The sequence below is a fragment of the Anomaloglossus baeobatrachus genome, chromosome 3, assembly GCF_048569485.1.
Source record: "Anomaloglossus baeobatrachus isolate aAnoBae1 chromosome 3, aAnoBae1.hap1, whole genome shotgun sequence".
In the NCBI taxonomy this organism is placed as follows: Eukaryota; Metazoa; Chordata; class Amphibia; order Anura; family Aromobatidae; genus Anomaloglossus; species Anomaloglossus baeobatrachus.
In genome coordinates, this window is record NC_134355.1 from 135170495 (window position 1) to 135190827 (window position 20333).

Genomic DNA, 20333 nt, shown 5'->3' on the forward strand with positions numbered 1-20333 from the left:
TTGCTCATGGCACCTCGTAAGCATCCAAGACCTGCTGACCCAAGGGCCCATTTCCCATCAGAACTCCAGAGCCCTGAAGCTGACGGCCTGGCCATTGAGACCTGGACTTTAACAAGAGCGAGATCCTCTCCTGCGGTCATCTCCACCATACAGTGCCCGAAAGCCGGCCTTCATCCCGTTTTTACCACCGTACGTAGAAAACTTTCCTTTCCCAGTGCAGGGAATCTAATGTCCAACCTATGCCTTTGGCGATCCCCAGAATTCTTGATTTTTTTTTTTTGCAGTCAGGTTGCAAAAGGGTTCGCCCTCAGCTCCCTTAAGGGGCAGGTTTCATCTCTCTCGATATTCTATCAATACCGCCTAGCTTGCAATCCGCAAGTCAAGACTGTCCTCAAGGGTGTTTCCCATCTAGTTTCCCTGTATAAACGGTCGCTGGACCCATGGGACCTCAATCTCGTTTTGGACGGTATCCAGAGGTCCCCTTTTGAACCTCTTAAGAAATCTTCTCTTGCTCTTCTCTCCTGAGGTAGCTTCATAGGCAACGCTGGCTCGCTGGATTCGCTCTGTGATCCAGGAGGTCTACCGCTTGCAACTCAAGCCCATTCCCAGTGGGCTGCGGACTCATTCCACACGAGCAGTTGGTGCCTCTTGGGCCATTAGGCATCAGGCTTCAGTGGAACAGAGGTGTAAGGCTGCGACCTGGTCTTGCCTACATACTGTTTCAAAGCATTACTGAGTCCATACCCAGGCTTCGGCTGAGGCGAACCTAGGTAGGAAAATTCTGCAAATGATAGTGGAGTACCTATCTCAGTAGGCGCTCCTGGCTATCTGGGACTGGTTCCTAGTCCTTGGGTTGCGTTGTTTATTGTTTACCCACCCATAGACTGCTTTAGGACGTCCCATGGTCCTGTGTCCCCCAATGAGGCGTCAGAGAAAAACGGATTTTTGTGTACTCACCGTAAAATCGTTTTCTCTTAGCCATCATTGGGGGACACAGCACCCTTCCTTTTGCCCTGTTGGGCCTTAGCTTTTTTCTGTCTCAGTACTTTTTTGTTATGAGTATTCACTCACGTTTTTTGTTACTTGTTCTCCTACTGCTTGTGTACTAAAACTGAAGTAGCCTGGCTGTGCCAGGGGGTGTATACTGCAGGGGAGGAGCTAACATCTTTGCATCTACTTGGTGTCCTCCTATGGATAAGCAGCATAACACCCATGGTCCTGTGTCCCCCAATGATGGCTAAGAGAAAACGATTTTACGGTGAGTACACAAAAATCCGTTTTTTAATTAAAAAAAAGCCATTCATTGATTGATAAAAATCTTGATATTTGTTATCATTTTTTTCCGTTTTTTTCATGGAGTTTGAATGGTTAAACTTTATTTAGTAGTATCTTTATATTGAAAACGCATCTGAATTTAAGCAATGAAAAAGCATGTAAATCGTGCTAAAACGCGGCAAAAACGCACGCGTATTTATCTCGTTTTTGTGATCAAAACCAACTTTGGCAAAAACCATTTCTGCCAGAGGATGCGTTTAGAACTGCAACTAGCTCGACGCATCGTGGGCAAATAGCCTTAAGCTAATATACTCCTCTTCTGTCTTTTTCACATTTTTTCGGTCCTCCTGTGCCATTGTGTTACTGCAACTTATGACTGACCGAAAGTCAGAAGTTACGCCAAGCCAGAACGTGGATCTCATAGAGATGCATTGAGTTGTGACCTCCAGTGCACGCCATAAAACGCTGGAGTAGCTGGCAGGTCACAAAATGCTGGACACCGACAGGAGCAGTGATAGAAGATGAAGCCGCTGGAGGGGGAGTATAAGACAGGGGTCAGGAGACTTATATTAGAAGCACCACCCCAGTGGTGAAATTAATAAAATGCTGCAGTGGTGCTTTTAAAGTGCATAACAGCACAATGCTAAATATAAGACCCACAAAAAACACCATACTTAGTGTTGGGGTGAAACATAGGCCCCTGAGGAAGTCACATTTATGGCGATACGTTTGGTGTTGCTTAGAGATGAGCGGACCTGTGGACGTTCGGTTTGGCGGGTTCTACCTGACTTTATATAAAGTTCGTTTTGGGACCTGAACTTGACCTGAACCCCAATGCAAGTTATTGATTTGGCAGTTCGGGTCTAAGCCCACATGCAGCCAGCCATAAACAGAACAGGAGGGAGATCGGGGTTGTTCCTTTTTTATATTTTGGTGCCACTACATCGAATAACACTGTTGTTACCCCAGTGTGAGTGTTCAAACACCGCAAATGTCTCACACTGGGCTGAGCACTGAGCGTACCCGAATACAGCGATGCTCGCTCGAGTGGTTTGCATACTAAAAGCACCCAAACTCGAAACTCGACCATTGTTTGTTGTTTTTTTTTTTTATAGGTGAGATAGGATTTATTTTTTATCACAACACTAATTATAGTGTTTATTGTGGGTGTTATACGCTTTTTAAATGTTTAAATTTTATTTTTATTATTAATATTGATTTATATAATAAACTTATTTCGTGTGCTTGACCCATTCTATCTAGCTACCTTTTTACTTTGTTACTCGTTTGTTTGCTATATGGGTTTGTTTTGTAGCACCTCTTTTTATATACTTCCTGGGCGGTTCCTGCTGTTTTTTTTTTTAATCTTTAGAACAAATTGTCACAACTATTGTACAGTAAAGGTCAGGAAACCTTTCCTGTCACCGGACCTTAAAGTTAATGAAGACTTTAAAGTCTTGACTTATTTTAGCCTTTATGGTGAATTTCTCTACAGCTTAATTTTAGTAGATACATGTTTTGTTTTGTGGCTGTCACTTACATTCATTAAGTATCACTTCTGCCTGTCATTTTTAACCCCTTATCGCCGAAGCCTGTTTTGACCTGCCTGACAGAGCCCACAAGATTGCAAGAATGTACTGGTTCATTCATCAATTTGCAGGAATGCACCACAATATAGTATGTACTGGTACTTTCAATGTCAGGAAGGGGTTAATAGGGTTGAACAGGACTATTTTTTTATTATTTTTTTTTTTACTATGGCCCTTAGAACTAATAGACAAATAGTTGCCTGTTCTGCCCAGGACAGATCTCTGCTGGCACACATTGCTTACAGGCTGCTCCTGATGGCAATTCTGCCTTTTTGTGGGGAATCAGCTGTTAATCAGTATGATGTCCGCAGTCACGCAATATGTACAGAGCAGCCCAGGAGAGGAAGAGCTGCTGTGTTGATGTGAAGCAGCAGAATCACCGACTGGGTACATAAAATAGGGAGAAACTTGCCACTAAGGTGTGCTAATATGCTATTCAATTTCCCATCGTCATTGGCGGTGACGCGCTTACCTGTGTTTCATTGTTCTTGCCTCAGACGCTTGGTTTAGGCTCAGTGTGCATGATCAGAAATCCCGGCACTTCCGGTCATGCGCACTATGAAGCCGGCTGTCCGCATCTAGTGGGCATGACTGGAAATGTTGGGCTTTCTGATCATGCCCACTGTCCCTAAATACGGCATATCAAAAAAGTCTGTAGAGCCTCTGTTAGGAGTCTCGACACAGAAACTAGCCAGATATCCCTCCGGGTGTGCTAACATGCTAAGAGGGCAGACCAGTGGGGGGGGAAAACGCCCCTGCAAGTAGTCCTTGTGCTTATTAGCATATCATAAAGGATCTTTAGAAATACTTTTTCTAAAGATCTCTTTATCTATGCTACTAGATGCTTGGACAGGCAGGGATTAGCAATATACACCCAGAACTGCTCGTGGTTCTAGGTGCATATTGCACCTGTCAGGTTCCCTTTAGGCTATGTGCGCACTTTGCTTTTTTTACCTGCTTTTCCACTGCTTTTTCAACAGCAGCGTTTTCATGCCAAAATGCTTGCGTTATGCTTTTCAAGCAAAGTCAATGGGACATTGAGCTTTCTTGTGCGCACTTTGCTGTTCAAAATGCTGCGTTTCATTTGCATAAATTTGGGCAAAAACTCAGTGTTTAAAGTACCGTATTTTTCGGACTATAAGACGCACCTGACCATAAGACGCACCCTGGTTTTAGAGGAGGAAAATAGGAAAATAAAATTTTAAACAAAAAATGTGGTCATGACACACTTATGGGGCGAGGATCTGCTGCTGACACTGTTAAGGGGTAATGTCCTGCTTATATACTCACCAGCCTGCTTATATACTCCCCAGCCTGCTATATACCCTCATCCTGCTCATATACTCCCCAGCCTGCTATATACTCCCAAGGCTGCTCATAATATACCCCTATCCTGCTATATGCCCTCATCCTGGTGTATGGCCGCAACCTGTGGCACATAAAAAAAATAAACGTTCATACTCACCTCACCTCACTCCCTGCAGCACCGCTCCTCTTATCGTCTGTATCAGCGACAGCGCCGCTGAATGCAGCCGTCCCCCTGCAGCATCGCGATGTCCTCCGGTGGTCTGTGCAGGCGGCTGCGTGTGGACACGTGCGCACAGCGATGACGTCATCGCTGTGCGCGCCGCTAGTCACGCAAGTCAGCTGACCGGACAGATGGGAGGAGGAGCGATGCTGCAAGGGAACGGTGAGTAATCTTTACTGATTCACTGCCCCCCACACTGATGATGATGCGCGGGGGGCAGTGAATACAGCCGCACATGATCACTCTAGGCTGCAGTTGCCAGGGGTGATCATGCGGGCCGACTGTTTATCCCTGCCCATCCTCCCGCCCACCTGTCAGTGCCTGCTTCACCGCTGAGAGATGGCGGGAGGATGGGCGTGCATATTAAATGAGCGGGTCCACGTGGTCACGGCAGGCTGCTACAGCCTGCTCGTGCCCCCGATGACCCGCTCCACCGCACCACCCTCATTCCCCGCAGCCACAGTCAGACCATAAGACGTACCCCCAACTTTCCCCCAACATTTGAGGGAAAAAAGTGCGTCTTATGGTCCGAAAAATACGGTAGCAACATGTCAATTGTTTTTGCCATTTTGGCTGTGTTTCCCATCCATTCAATTTTAATACAAAACTGCAGCGTTTCTAAAAGCACCGGAAAAGCACTAAAAACTCATGAAAACCGCAAGGTGCGCATAGGCTACTTTCTTTGCGTTTTACATGCATTTTTAAAGCCAAAAGCATTGTCCTTTCTGCCAGAGGATGCTTTTTGAACTGCAACTACCTCGATGCAAAGTGCGCACATAGCCTTAAGCCCATAGTTAAGAATGAAAATTGTACCAGGCAATAACTTTAACTCCGTGTGATGCTCCATCCAGTTCCTTCCTTTTTGCCAATATTAATTCTTTTCCTTGAGAGAATCTAAAGTTATACTATTTTTGATCACCTCATATGTGAGGTGCATTGAGCTAAATAGAAAACTGGCTTCTTCCGACTACAGCTTGTTCCTATGAAGCAGTGGGGTCTTTTTGGGCGATGAGCGATAACACTTCATTATACAGTGCCTACAAGTAGTATTCAACCCCCTGCAGATTTAGCAGGTTTACACATTCGGAATTAACTTGGCATTGTGACATTTGGACTGTAGATCAGCCTGGAAGTGTGAAATGCACTGCAGCAAAAAAAGAATGTTATTTCTTTTTTTTTCTTTTTTTTTTTTAAATTGTGAAAAGTTTATTCAGAGGGTCATTTATTATTCAACCCCTCAAACCACAAGAATTCTGTTTGGTTCCCCTAAAGTATTAAGAAGTATTTCAGGCACAAAGAACAATGAGCTTCACATGTTTGGATTAATTATCTCCTTTCCAGCCTTTTCTGACTAATTAAGACCCTCCCCAAACTTGTGAACAGCACTCATACTTGGTCAACATGGGAAAGACAAAGGAGCATTCCAAGGCCATCAGAGACAAGATCGTGGAGGGTCACAAGGCTGGCAAGGGGTACAAAACCCTTTCCAAGGAGTTGGGCCTACCTGTCTCCACTGTTGGGAGCATCATCCGGAAGTGGAAGGCTTATGGAACTACTGTTAGCCTTCCACGGCCTGGACAGCCTTTGAAAGTTTCCACCCGTGCCGAGGCCAGGCTTGTCTGAAGAGTCAAGGCTAACCCAAGGACAACAAGGAAGGAGCTCCAGGAAGATCTCATGGCAGTCGGTCATTGGTTTCAGTCAATACCATAAGTAACGTACTCCACCGCAATGGTCTCCGTTCCAGACGAGCCCGTAAGGTACCTTTACTTTCAAAGCGTCATGTCAAGGCTCGTCTACAGTTTGCTCATGATCACTTGGAGGACTCTGAGACAGACTGGTTCAAGGTTCTCTGGTCTGATGAGACCAAGATCGAGATCTTTGGTGCCAACCACACACGTGACGTTTGGAGACTGGATGGCACTGCATACGACCCCAAGAATACCATCCCTACAGTCAAGCATGGTGGTGGCAGCATCATGCTGTGGGGCTGTTTCTCAGCCAAGGGGCCTGGCCATCTGGTCCGCATCCATGGGAAGATGGATAGCACGGCCTACCTGGAGATTTTGGCCAAGAACCTCCGCTCCTCCATCAAGGATCTTAAGATGGGTCGTCATTTCATCTTCCAACAAGACAACGACCCAAAGCACACAGCCAAGAAAACCAAGGCCTGGTTCAAGAGGGAAAAAACAAGGTGTTGCAGTGGCCTAGTCAGTCTCCTGACCTTAACCCAATTGAAAACTTGTGGAAGGAGCTCAAGATTAAAGTCCACATGAGACACCCAAAGAACCTAGATAACTTGGAGAAGATCTGCATGGAGGAGTGGGCCAGGATAACTCCAGAGACCTGTGCCGGCCTGATCAGGTCTTATAAAAGACGATTATTAGCTGTAATTGCAAACAAGGGTTATTCCACAAAATATTAAACCTAGGGGTTGAATAATAATTGACCCACACTTTTATGTTGAAAATGTATTAAAATTTAACTGAGCAACATAACTTGTTGGTTTGTAAGATTTATGCATCTGTTAATAAATCCTGCTCTTGTTTGAAGTTTGCAGGCTCTAACTTATTTGCATCTTATCAAACCTGCTAAATCTGCAGGGGGTTGAATACTACTTGTAGGCACTGTAGGTGTCTAAGGTCTCTACCTGTTCACCCTCCAGTACCTATACGAAGTACTACAGGATGCAATCTTGTGCATCCCCGGTGTTTGTTTATTCTTGTTCATAAGCTTCTGCAGACAGAAATTTGATGACTGGATGTGTTCTGTTTTGTGTCCTTTTCCAAGGAGTGCAGAAACTGGAGAACATTTGTACAAAAATGTCATGACTTTTTGAAAAGTCGCAAATGATAACTTGGGAGAAAACATCAGGAAAATCTAAACCCATGGACACAAAAAAGGCACAAAATAAATCATGGGCTCCTTAGTGTTTGTAGAAGTGGTGTTGCCTATGTAGGGAAAGTCAACAGTTTTGGTCTAATGTCCACCTCTTAGTGGTAGGAACTTTATGCATATGGTCTTCTGTGTCTCTCATGAATTTGACAATAAAGGATTTAAGCAAATTTGTCACCATGTTTTTGCCACCCAATCTGAGGGCAGCATAATGTAGAGACCAGACCTTACTTTCAGTGATATGTCACTTACTGGGATGTTTGCTGTATTCTTTATAATCTACCGCTGATACAACAGTGATTTTATCACTAGATCAATAGTAAACTTGCTGCCGTGTAGTCTTCTATACTCATAAGCTTAGTATAATCCCGACCACTAATTGGCACCTTTCTGCCTCTGCACAGTGTTCACAGAAAGCTGCCAATTAGTGGAGTGGGTGGGATTATATAGAGCTCAGCCTTCAGAGAACTGGCAGATCTGCAGGAGATAAAATCAACCTTTTGGCAAACTACAGCAAACAGCCGCATAAGTGATACATCACTGGAATCAGGGATTCTCCCCTAACTTTGTGTTGCTCTTAGATGGGTAAATATCAGGTGACTGATGAAACGGAAAAAAACAAGCAACGAACAAAAAAAATAACTAATATAGTAAAGGGATCCTGTCGCCAGGTTTTCCCCCCTAAAAGCTGCTGCCAGAATCGGTGAGCCCTTTTATTCAGCATTCCAGAATACTATATATAGGAGCCCAGGTCGTGCTGTATAAAATAAAAAACATCTTTATAATACTCACGTAGGGGGCGTTCCGGTCCAATGGATGTCGCTGCTCTTTGGGCCGACGCCTCCTTTCTGCTGCTATGGCTGCCCTTCTACCCAGCCCAGTGTGGATGATGCGTCCTACGTCATGCACACAGTCCAGCATTGCGCTCCTGCGCAGGCGCACTTCTATCTGTCTTGCTGAGGGTACATCAAAGTACTGTAATGCGCAGACGCCATGCAAAGTTAAAGATCGACCGCGCATGCGCACTACAATACTTTGATCTGCCCTCAGCAGGACATAGAAAAGTGTGCCTGTGCAGGACCGCAATGCCAGCCTGTGTGGATGACATCCACACGGGCCTGTGAAGAAGGATAGCCATCGCAGCAGAGAGGAGGTGCCGGTCCGGAGAGCAGCGATACTGATCAGACTGGACCGCCCCCTAGGTGAGTATTATAAAAGTGTTTTTACATTATACAGCGTGGCCTGGGGTCTTATATACAGCATTATAGACTGCTGTATATAAGGGCTTACTGGTGGTGGCCGCAGCTTATAGTCACCAAATCTGATGACAGGTTCCCTTTTAACGAATTGCTTTATGAGCAGTTTATTAGTGTTATTAGTACCATTTCCTCTACGAGTCTGAAAAGAAGTCTAGTCCAAGCAATGTTTCCTGTAGCTATTAGCAGTATTTTGTGCTGGCTGTCACTCGGACGCACCTTTGTGCCATCCATTGTCAGAATATGTGCTGCAGTAACAGCTTCTGTATTTTATTAATTGCAAACCCAGGTCATTAGGATAAAAACTAATTATTAATTTGGGCTATTGTATTTTTATTTACTTATCTTTCTACTTCTACTGGCATCTATAGATGGGATGCATTTTTAATGATATTCTTATATACATCTCTTTATGTAAGCACTTTTTATAAATGACCAGGATTGATTACATTCAACTTTTTGATGTTCATGAATTATTGCTTGACATTAGCTCACTTTGGGGTATTGTTTAGTGTAAGTTTCAGCATTTATCTGCGTCCATGTTCCTTAACTCCTTTGGACATTTGAGACTGTGCATAATGCCCAGAAGGCCAAAGCTGCATTGAATGGAGCCGACATTTATGCGGGATGCTGCACACTAAAAATAGAATACGCCAGGGTAAGTTTTGTTCTCTCTGTCTGTATCTTTACTGTTTCTACATCTGCAGTGACATTAACTATTTGTTTCATTCCGCACAGCCCACACGTCTCAATGTTATTCGGAACGACAATGATAGTTGGGATTACAGCAAACCCTACTTGAACAGACAAGGTAGGAGTTTTATAATCTTATTGCAGATGTGGGTAAATGTGTATGGCTTCATTTTGGTTATGTCTCCAATCTGGTCAATCATAGCTGCCTTTAAAGGTTTTAGTTTAGAAACTGCCAATGTGGTGAACGTTCAGATACCAAGAGAAGCCCCCACATGCTGACATGCCTGCAGTACTGTGTCTCTGAACAGATCTATTCCCTGTTTTCCCCTCGCTTTCTATCTGTATGCTGAGGGAAGGGAGGCATTAACAATCCATAAACTTGCACACTGCATCTCATCGGACAAGACCTTACTCTCCAGCTGAACAAGGCATTCAGACGTCTAGCGGAGGATCATCCAACAGGCTGACTCTTCATGCATCATATCGGCATCAGCTCTCCGAAAATATCCTTCTTTAAACCACAGACTTGCAATTCACTGACTGCATTCTGCATGCATCATCATCACCACAGGCTCCTAGCGATGGACATGGGAAAGCCCTCTGCATACTTGCAAGGATTGGTGTCATTGCTCCATGAAAGCTGTCACCTGGATGCACATTGACTTAAGTAATGTGAGTGCAAAGCATCATTTTCAGGACTCTAGTGGAATGGCAGATCTACTCACTGTACAGGACTTTTCAGCTGTGCAATCCTTTTTATATATAGGATCTCTTTGTGTAAATTCGATGATCCTGACAAAATGAGCACAGATACATGTTATATAAATGAGGGGACATTTTGTGCTGTATGGTTCTGCTCTTTAATTTCTATGATGTCACACATAAGTAATCATGTTTTCTATTGGGCTTCCTTGGTGATGTAATGTAATCCCTACATAATGTGAGAACGAGTGTTCTTTATACAGTAAATATTAGTAATAGGGATGATCGAATACCTCAAATATTCAGCTTCGCGAATATTTGCCGAATAGGTCGCCGCTATTCGACTATATGCGAATATTCGATGCGCAATGTAAGTCTATGGGAAACCCGAATAATAACTATTCGGAACTATTCCCATAGACTTAAATTGCGCATCGAATATTCGCATAGCGGCGACCTATTCGACGCATATTCGTGAAGCCGAATATTTGAGGTATTTGATCATCCCTAGTTAGTAACAATACGTTGTTTGTGGTAGCCTTTGCAAATACATGAAGGTTTCATAAACTTGTCTGGCTTGCTAGGTACTATCAAGTTATTCCATTGAAGAAGACCCGTCACATGCTCAAAAAATTTGAATTAAACATCTTGTTCAAATCCCCGAAGTCTTCAGATACTGAAACTCATTTCCTTTTTGCGCAGTCCCATTCCATTGTAGAGATATTCACATTTGTTGCTTTTGGAGTGCATTATGTGAAATCTCTGCTTGAAATCCAAGCAAGGTGTTTCTGCATAGTCTTCTTTAGGGCGTAGACTTTCACACCTTTCAGACTCTGACAATCAGAGCTTGGCATCTGGTTTAGCAGTATCAAATGCTGTCTGTCTATGATTGACAGCATATGGAAGGGTGGGCTGAAATCACATGCCCTAAAAAAAACTCTGGAGAAATGTCCAGTTGGACTGCAAAGCAGAGATTTCACATACTGCTTTCCAAAAGTTGGAAATGGTAATATCTTTGCAATGGAGTGATGCAATTCAAAAATAAAAAAAAATCAACAAAATCAAGGGCACTCTTGGATCTTTGCATGATGGCTAACTCCTTTTTTTGAGCACGTGATAGGTTCTTTTTGGAGAATGGCAGACGTAACATGTACAGTATATGGATGTAATTAACATCCTGTATTCAGGTCTCAGGGACCTTTTTACGTTTCCTGTGAAATGCATTTCACAAGATCCCTATTACTTTGTGGTTTTCATGACTTGCAAATCTCACATAGAAAGAAACATAAGAAATAAAAAAAAAATAATTAACACTAAGTGAAAGGAATACTGCACAGGTCTACTTATAGATGTGTGGATTTTAGCAGCCTTGATCAGATATCTTATGTGCTACATATTAAATTGGATTAGGAGCAGGTGGACTCACTGCTTCATATACAGTGCCTTGTGAAAGTATTCGTCGCCTTTTAATTTTTCAACCTTTTCCCACATTTCAAGCTTCAAACATAAAGATAAAAATTTTAATGTTATGGTGAAGAATCAACAACAAGTGGGACACAATTGTGACGTTGAACGAAATGTATTGCTTATTTTAAACTTTTATAACAAATAATAAACCTAAAAGTGGGGCATGTAATATTATTCGTCCCCTTCAAGTTAATACTTTGTAGCGTCACCTTTTGCTGTGATTACAGCTGCAAGTCGCTTGGGGTATGTCTCTATCAGTTTTGCACAACGAGAGACTGAAATTCTTGCCCATTCTTCCTTTGCAAACAGCTGGAGCTGAGTGAGGTTGGATGGAGAGCGTTTGTGACCAGCAGTTTTCAGCTCTTTCCACAGATTCTCGATTTAGATTCAGGTCTGGACTTTGACTGGGCCATTCTAACACCTGGATACGTTTATTTGTGAACCATTGCATTGTAGACTTTGCTTTATGTTTTGGATCATTGTCTTGTTGAAAGACAAATCTCTGTCCCAGTCTCCCCAGGTGGCTTGTTGCAAACTTTAAACAACACTTTATTATGGATATCTTTGAGAAATGGCTTTCTTTTTGCCACTCTTCCATAAAGGTCAGATTTGTGCAATGTACGACTGATTGTTGTCCTATGGACAGACTCTCCCACCTCAGCTGTAGATCTCTGCAGTTCATCCAGAGCGATCATGAGCCTCTTGACTGCATCTCTGATTAGTCTTCTCCTTGTTTTAGATAACATTTTTGAGGGACGGCCGGGTGTTGGTAGATTTGCAGTGGTATGATACTCTTTCCATTTCAATATGATCGCTTGCACAGCGCTTCTTGGGATGTTTAAAGTTTTGGAAATCTTTTTTAACCAAAGCCGGCTTTGAACTTCCTTACAACAGTATCACTGACCTACCTGTTGTGTTCCTTGGTCTTCATGATGCTATCTGCACTTTAAACAGAACACTGAGACTATCACAGAGCAGGTGCATTTATGCGGAGACTTGATTACACACAGGTGGCTTATACTGTATTATCATCATCAGTCATTTAGGACAACATTGGATCATTCAGAGATCCTCAATGAACTTCTGGATTGAGTTTTCTGCACTGAAAGTAAAGGGGATGAATAATATTGTACTCCCCACTTTTGATTTTATTATTTTCTACAAAAGTTTAAAATAAGGAATAAACACTTTAAAGCATAATTTAAAGAAAACCCGTTGTTAGATTTATTCTACAACCATGCTCAGTAAGAATTGGAGTCCTGGTGTATATGGAATATGAGTTCTGTGACTCAACTGGAGTCGGACAATGAGCAGCCAGCCAGGGGCGTTATTGAGGGCTTGGCCTAAGGCACATAGCTTACAGCGTTTTCTGGTTCAAGCAGTATCATAGAAAGTTATGCAGTTTTCTAATTTGTATATCTAATTCATGTACAGTGGTGGCCAAAGTTTCAAGAATTACACAAAATTTGTTTTTCATGAAGTCTTCTGCTTCAGTTTTTATAGTGTCAATTTGCATTAACCCTAGAATGTTATGAAGAATGAATAGATGAATTGTCCATAAAAGAATGAGTAGATGAATTGTCCATGTAAATCTATCATTTATCACATCATCAAGAGAGCGTTTCAGTTGCTATGAAAAAGGCTTTAGAGCAAGTCCTGCAACTGCCCTAATAGAGGATTCAGTTACGGGATCAGTTCAACACTGGTGCAGCGCTTGCTCAGGAATGGCAGCAGGCAGGTATCATTGAATACCTATGGACAGTGAGGCAAAAGCTTGTGGAAGCTGGATTGGTGTCAAAAAGGCAGAAAAGAACACACTTCTCTCCCAGCAAAAAAACAGACTGACCTTTATCAGGAAGTACAGGGGTTTGATTGCAGAGAACTGAGGTAGTTACTTATCTGATAAAGCCCCCTTCAGAGTAGTAGGACATCTATAAGAATGATTGGAGAAGAAAAGGTGATCTCTAACATCAGTTATGTTGTCAATGCCCAACAGTAATGTATCCTGAGACCATTCATGTGGGGGTTTGCATTTCATCCAGTGTGTGTGTATGTGTATACAGCTCTCACAAAAATTAGGAAAGTAATCTGCCCAATTCCAGCCTTGCTGAAGCATCCCCAGATCATCACCAATCCTCCACCAAATTTCACAGTGGATGCAAGACACTGTGGCTTGTACGCCTCTCCAGGTCTCCTTCTAACCAGTAGACGACCAGGTGTTGGGCAAAGCTGAAAATTAGACTCATCAGAGAAGACTACCTTACTCCAGTCCTCTATGATCCAATCCTTATGGTCTTTGGCAAACTTGAGCCTGGCTCTCCTTTTGCTTCTCATTGATGATTGGCTTTTTTTTCTAGCTTTACATGACTGGAGCCCTGCCTGTTACGAACTGTTCTTGACGGTCACTTCACCCCAGCTGCCATTCCTTTTGTAGGTCACTTGATGTCATCCTGCGGTTGCTGAGTGACATTCAAATAAGATGACGGTCATCACGGTTGTTGTTCCTAATGTCTACTTCTTGACCTTGTTCTAATGGATGGAGGAACGATGGAGGCAACATGATGCTCACTGTATCCATCTGCTAGTAAAGCCAGAATTGAGCCCTTCCTTTAATCACTCAAGACTTTTCAATTCCTTTGGCATGGTTAAAAAATATATATATTTACAAAAGAGCTTTATGTTGACTCCTGGCAACATAAAATAAGCAGGCTTGCAGGAATGGTCAGGATCACTGCTTCCCAAACTGGAGGGCAGACCAGGAACGAAATTGAAAGACAGAAGTTTAGTCAGGAAAAGGACCAAGGTCAGAACAGGTCTAATGCAGGCTAAAAAGGAGCTGGGAATTTTTAGTAGGGTGTGGAGCTCTCCCATTGACCAATTCAGGTAGCTGAATACTCCAGCTATACAACATACACCCATACTGCAAGACTAGATGACTCTACAGATTCCAGGCAGCTTAATCTCAGTGGCTGGACTGAGCCTAAACTGCTTAGAGATTCTGGTCCTGACGTTTCCTCCATCACTGGCACTGTCCACATAATGAATACATCAGTGTCTGGTGACCGAAGCAGGAGCTGGTCCAGGAGGAAAAGTTAGAATGTCTCAAGGAAAAAGTGAAAACTAAGTAGCTTGGTAAACAAAGACTTGACATTATGTGTAGATGGCCAGGAAACTCTCCAGATCTCAGTCCAATTGAGAGATTCTGGTCAATACTCAAAAACAAGGTGGACAAACAAAAACACTGAAATTGTGATAAACTCCAAGCAAATATTACATTATGGGTTGTCATCAGACAGGATTTGGCCCAGAAGTTCATATCCAGCATGGCAGGGTGACATGCAGAAGTCTTGAACAATCAGTGTCAACACTGAATATTGACTCTTTCCATAAACCTTAATGTGTTTGTCAATAAAAAAAATGTAAAAACTTATGAAATGTTGATGATTGTGCATTAGTAACCATAGAAACACCTGATTAAAAGATCTAAACTGAAGCAGCAAACTTTGTTAGAACCAAAATTTGTGTCCGTGTCAAAACTTTAGGTCGTGATTGTGTAATCTTCATTTTTAAGTTCTCTATTTCTAGTTATGGAGTAGATATAGTAGCACTCTTCTGAGCATGATTACATAGGTGCTTCGTTGATGCTCTATGCTGCGATTGTAACACACCTTGTGTAATCATCACATTGTAACACACAGCAAATATTCAGGGAAATGGCGTCTTATAGTGCTGCCTACTATAGCTAGACAAGTTTAAAAGCCAAACTCTTAAAAAGTAACTGTACTTTCAATAAACATTTTATATAATTCATTATTACAGACGATTATAAGGAACTTTGCAATGTATCTTATCAAAGAAATCCGCTTCCTTCCCTACTTATCACTTATTTTTCTCTTTCACCCTACAATATAATGGCCAGACACAGGATACATTATTCTGAATAGTTACATTAAAGCAGAGTTACCCTTCAAAGAGAACCTGTCACCAGGTTTGTCCCCTATACCCTGCGGCCACCATCAGTGAGCTCTTTATACAGCATTCTAGAATGCCGTATATAAGGCCCTGTGCACTCTAGAAAAAGGATTTTTTCTTGAGAAATTTCTTGAGTCTGAAAGATTAGCGCACTTGCGTTCAAAAAACGCACCAATAGCGCATGCGTTTTTACCGCATTTGTGATGCGTTTTTGATGCAGGTACCTGCAGAAAAGAAGTGACGACATGCTCATTCTTTTTCTCAAGAAATTCTGCAGAAAGAATTTTCTTGAGGGAAAAAAACGCATTGTGCGCACAGCTATTTTTTTTTTCCATAGTTTTTGCTGGCCAATGTCTGCAGAAAGGTTACAACCATTTTCTCAAGAAATTTCTGCAGCAAAAACGAAAAAAAAAAAAAAGCGGGTAAAAACGCAGTGTGCGCACAGAGCCTTAGTCTGCAAGCCGATCTGTATAACCTAACAAATACATTTTATTATACTCTACTGCAGGGCGGTCCGGTCCCATGGGCGTCGCTGGTCTTGGTCCGGCACTTCCTTTCTGCTTGTGATCACCATTCTGTTTCCCTGCTTCGTGTGGATGATGCCTCCTACGTCATCCACACAGAGCCCTCTTTTTTTACTCCTCCGCATGTGCATTTCTCTCTGCACAGTACTGTAATGCGCAGGTGCCGGGAAAGGTCAAAGAACGCCCGGTCATGCGCACTACAATACTTTCCTTTGCCCTCAGCAGGTCAGAGAAGTATACGTGTGCAGGAGCATGATGGAGGACACTGTGTGGATGATGTAGGACGCATCATCCACACAAAGCAGGAAAGGAAGGCGGCGATCGTAAGAACATAGGAGACACCAGACCGAAAGTAGTGATGCCCATCGGACTGGAGCATCCCATAGGCGAGTATAATAATAGGTCCTTTTATGTTATACAGAGCGGCTTGGGGACTTATATAGAGTATTCTAGAACGCTGTATATGAGGGCTTACTGGTGGTGGCCGCAGCTTATACGGGAAAAACCTGGTGACCGGTTCCCTTTAAAGCACCACTCCAACATTTTGTTTTTCACCTTCCGGCAGCTTCACCTTTTACTGACACCGCTCCCGTTCCGTGGTTCCTTCCTGTGACAGTAACTTTTGACTGGCCTCAAGTCATACGTTACATTACAAACTCCAAATTCATCTCTATGACAAACAGAAGGAGGTCAGAATGAGTCTCCCATAGAGATATATTGAGTTGTGACCTCTGGTGCACTCCATGAAACACTGGAGCTGCCTGCAAGTCGCAAATTGCTGGAGACCAACAGAGCGGCAGTGATAGCTGGTGAATCCGGTGGAAGGTGAGTATAAGATGGGAGCGGGGGCTTAGCTAAAAAGCACCACTCCAGTGGTGCAATAAAAAAAGAACGCTGGAGTGGTTCTTTAAAGCGCACCAATCACCAGGATTTTCCTATATAACCTAAAGCCAGTGCTATACTGGCACTATCAGGCTGATTATATACAGACCTTTAGGTGTCAGCTAGAATGTATAGGTTTTAAAATCCAAACAAGTAAAGTTTGAAAAATTAGTAGCTTGTTGAGTGACAGCAGCTGAGGATCAGATGATAGATGGGGAGGGTATTCATAGTTATCCCCTCCCCTTGTTATTTATGCTAATTCTATTATAGAATTGATTTACATTTTGACTAGCAGGACCTGTGCTGATGTCATACCCATGTGACCAGAAGGGGGCCTCAGCCAACAAAAAAATGTTGTTTCCTGGTATCCGCTTTGTTGGTTGAAGCCCTGCCCCTTCTGGTCACATGGGTATGACATCAGCATAGGTCCTTCTAGTCACAAAGTAAATCGATTCTATAATATAATTAGCATAAATAACAGAGGGAGGGGATAACTATGAATACCTTCCCCAGCTATTATCTGATCCTCATCTGCTGTCACTTAACAAGCTGCTAATTTTACAAACTTTACTTGCTTGGATTTTAAAACCTATACATCCTAGCTGACCACTAAAGGTCTGTATCGAATCAGCCTGATAGTGCCAGTATAGCATTGGCTATAGGTTATATAGGAAAATCCTGGTGATTGGTGCGCTTTAAGTAGGTCCATGCAGAGCCAGGTACACAGTGTCCACACATCCTATATATGTGAAATTGTAGTCGGTGTTCTGTAGATTAGCAGAAGTATAGAAAAAATGTCTTGTTGAATCTCTGGCACTTGCCTATGTGGCGTTTCCTTCAATAAGTCCTTCTCTATGTACTCACACTGATAAGTCTTTTTGATTCCTGATTACTTTTCCTATCGTTATTTGTAATCCTGTTCTAGAGTAAATTGAATGTTCATGTTTACTGAAAAAACAACCCTATGTATATTTTCCTGTGTTTGCATAAATTCTGTCCAGCATTGCTATTTCACATGTTTATTGTGTTAACTGTGAATTGTTAATTGTGAAACCATGTAATACAGGTTATTATTGGATTATGCTGAGACCTCTTGAAAGGAGTCCTCTGTGAAAATGGTGACGCTTGTAATAGAAATAAGGTACTGTTTAACGCATGTGATTTGTTGTTATATTCTATTCCTGATGTTATGTTGCTAATATACTATATTGCTATGATTTTTACCTTGGGAATTAAAGGGGTATTCCACATTAGAAAACTGGTCATTAAATGATCAGATATTAGTAAAAAAAAAAAAAAAAAAAAGAAATACAGATACCAATGCTAATAGTACTTACCCTCCTTGGGTCCAGCGCCAGCTCGCTATACTTGCTCCGGCCTTTGTATTTTGGCTGTAGTGGTGACGTTAGGCCTAAGCCACACGGCGAGAAGAACGGTGCGAGTGGAGTGCGATAAAACATCGCATTCCACTCGGACCAATATTAGCCTGTGTGTCATCGCACATGAGCGATTATTGTCTCAGCCCTAATCGGACCGAGAAATCAATTACAGCATGCTGCGAGTGTAATGCGAGACTCTTTCTCTTGCACCCATTCAAGTGTATGGGGCGAGAGAAATATCGCACTGCACTCGTGGTACACCGCGCGTGCAGAGCGACAATCACAATAGCCATCTACGGAGGAGAGAGGGAGATAAATCACTCCCCTCCTCAGTGCTGGCCTTCCCCTCCTCGGAGCCGGCCCGCCCCCCGCAGCTGAGGTCCGCTCGCACAGTCTGACAGCAGTCGCAGGGTTATTCGACTCCTGCTGTGCTGCCAGTGTGAGCCGAGTGTCATGCAAGGATCGCACTAGTGCCCCGTGTGGCCCCTGCCTAACATCAACAGCGTGTATCACTGCTGCAGCCAATCATTGAGCTCATTAGCTCTGCAACATGTAACAACACAATACTGAGTTCAGTAATTGGCTGCAGCAGTGATGTGTGCTGCCGACATGCTGTCACCCTGGCAGCTAAAATACACAAACTGGAGCAGTGGCGGGGAGGCGGTGCTGGAAATTTTTTTGCAAGCATTTTGATGAGTTTTACAGAACAAAATCTAAACAAAAAGAACAATAATCACTGACCACACTCATTGGACAGAAGTGGTGCAAATGGGATTTAATTTTTGCTAACTGATCTGTCTTAGGCTGTGTTCACTCATTGTATTTTTGCAGATTTTTTAATTTATTATATGCAAATAAATGCAAATTAAAAGCTGCTTTTTACAGTACCAGGAAAACTCCAGAAATCTCACATATACATACTTGCTTCTTTTTTACTGACTGATAGAAAACTGCTGTGTTTTTAAAACAAGCAGCATGTCAATTGTTTCAGCATTTTTGCTGCTTTTTTTTCCCACAATTGAAAGCAATGAGAGTACAAAAATGCAGCTGCGGTTTTCTTTTGTTTTTGCTGCTTTTGTGATGAATGTAATTAACTTTATTTAAACATGTACTGTAGACCAATGAAACACCACAAAAGAAGGGAATTTTGTTTACTTACCGTAAATTCCTTTTCTTCTAGCTCCAATTGGGAGACCCAGACAGTGGGTGTATAGCTACTGCCTCTGGAGGCCGCACAAAGAACTACACTTAAAAGTGTAAGGCCCCTCCCCTTCTGGCTATACACCCTCCCGTAGGAGTACAGATTCCTCAGTTTTAGTACCAAAGCAAGAAGGAGGAAAGCCAATAACAGTTTCAAAAACAAATTCAATCCGATAACACGATCGGAGAACTTAAGAAACAACATGAACAACATGTGCACCCGAAAAACGAAACCCTAAGAACAAATAGGGCGGGTGCTGGGTCTCCCAATTGGAGCTAGAAGAAAAGGAATTTACGGTAAGTAAACAAAATTCCCTTCTTCTTTTTCGCTCCTAATTGGGAGACCCAGACAGTGGGACGTCCAAAAGCAGTCCCTGGGTGGGTAAAAAGATACCACATGAACGGGCTGTCAGACAGCCTCTTCCTACAGGTGGGCCACCGCCGCCTGAAGGACCTGTCTACCTAGGCTGGCATCTGCCGAAGCGTAGGTATGCACTTGATAGTGTTTGGTAAACGTGTGCAGACTCGACCAGGTAGCCGCTTGGCACACTTGCTGAGCCGTAGCCTGATGCCGCAATGCCCAGGACGCACCCACGGCTCTGGTAGAATGGGCCTTCAGTCCAGATGGAATCGGAAGCCCAGCAGAACGGTATGTGTGAAGAATTGGTTCCTTGATCCACCGCGCCAGGGTGGATTTGGAAGCTTGCGATCCCTTATGCTGACCAGCGACTAGGACAAAGAGCGCATCAGAACGGCGTAGAGCCGCCGTGCGAGAAATGTAAATCCTGAGTGCTCTCACCAGGTCCAACAGATGTAAACCCTTTTCAAATTGGTGAACTGGATGCGGACACAAAGATGGCAAAGTGATATCCTGATTGAGATGAAAGGAAGAAACCACCTTGGGAGAAAACTCTGGAATTGGATGCAGTACTACCTTGTCTTGGTGAAACACCAGGAAGGGAGATTTGCAAGAT

The 20333-nt window shown here is 43.0% G+C and overlaps 1 protein-coding gene and 1 long non-coding RNA gene across 3 annotated transcripts in view; one reads left to right on the plus strand and one right to left on the minus strand.

The window, feature by feature from the left end:
- The window catches only part of LOC142296187 (uncharacterized), a 149362-nt gene that overhangs the window by 82915 nt on the left and 46114 nt on the right, over positions 1-20333 (minus strand). The gene's annotated exons all lie outside the window — the stretch shown is intronic.
- LOC142296186 (heterogeneous nuclear ribonucleoprotein L-like) overlaps positions 1-20333 on the plus strand; it is a 195705-nt gene that overhangs the window by 79477 nt on the left and 95895 nt on the right. The window contains exons 5-6 of the mRNA XM_075339490.1: positions 9102-9198; positions 9279-9351. Of these exons, the coding sequence (XP_075195605.1) occupies positions 9102-9198; positions 9279-9351 (170 nt within the window). The remainder of the gene's footprint in view (positions 1-9101; positions 9199-9278; positions 9352-20333) is intronic.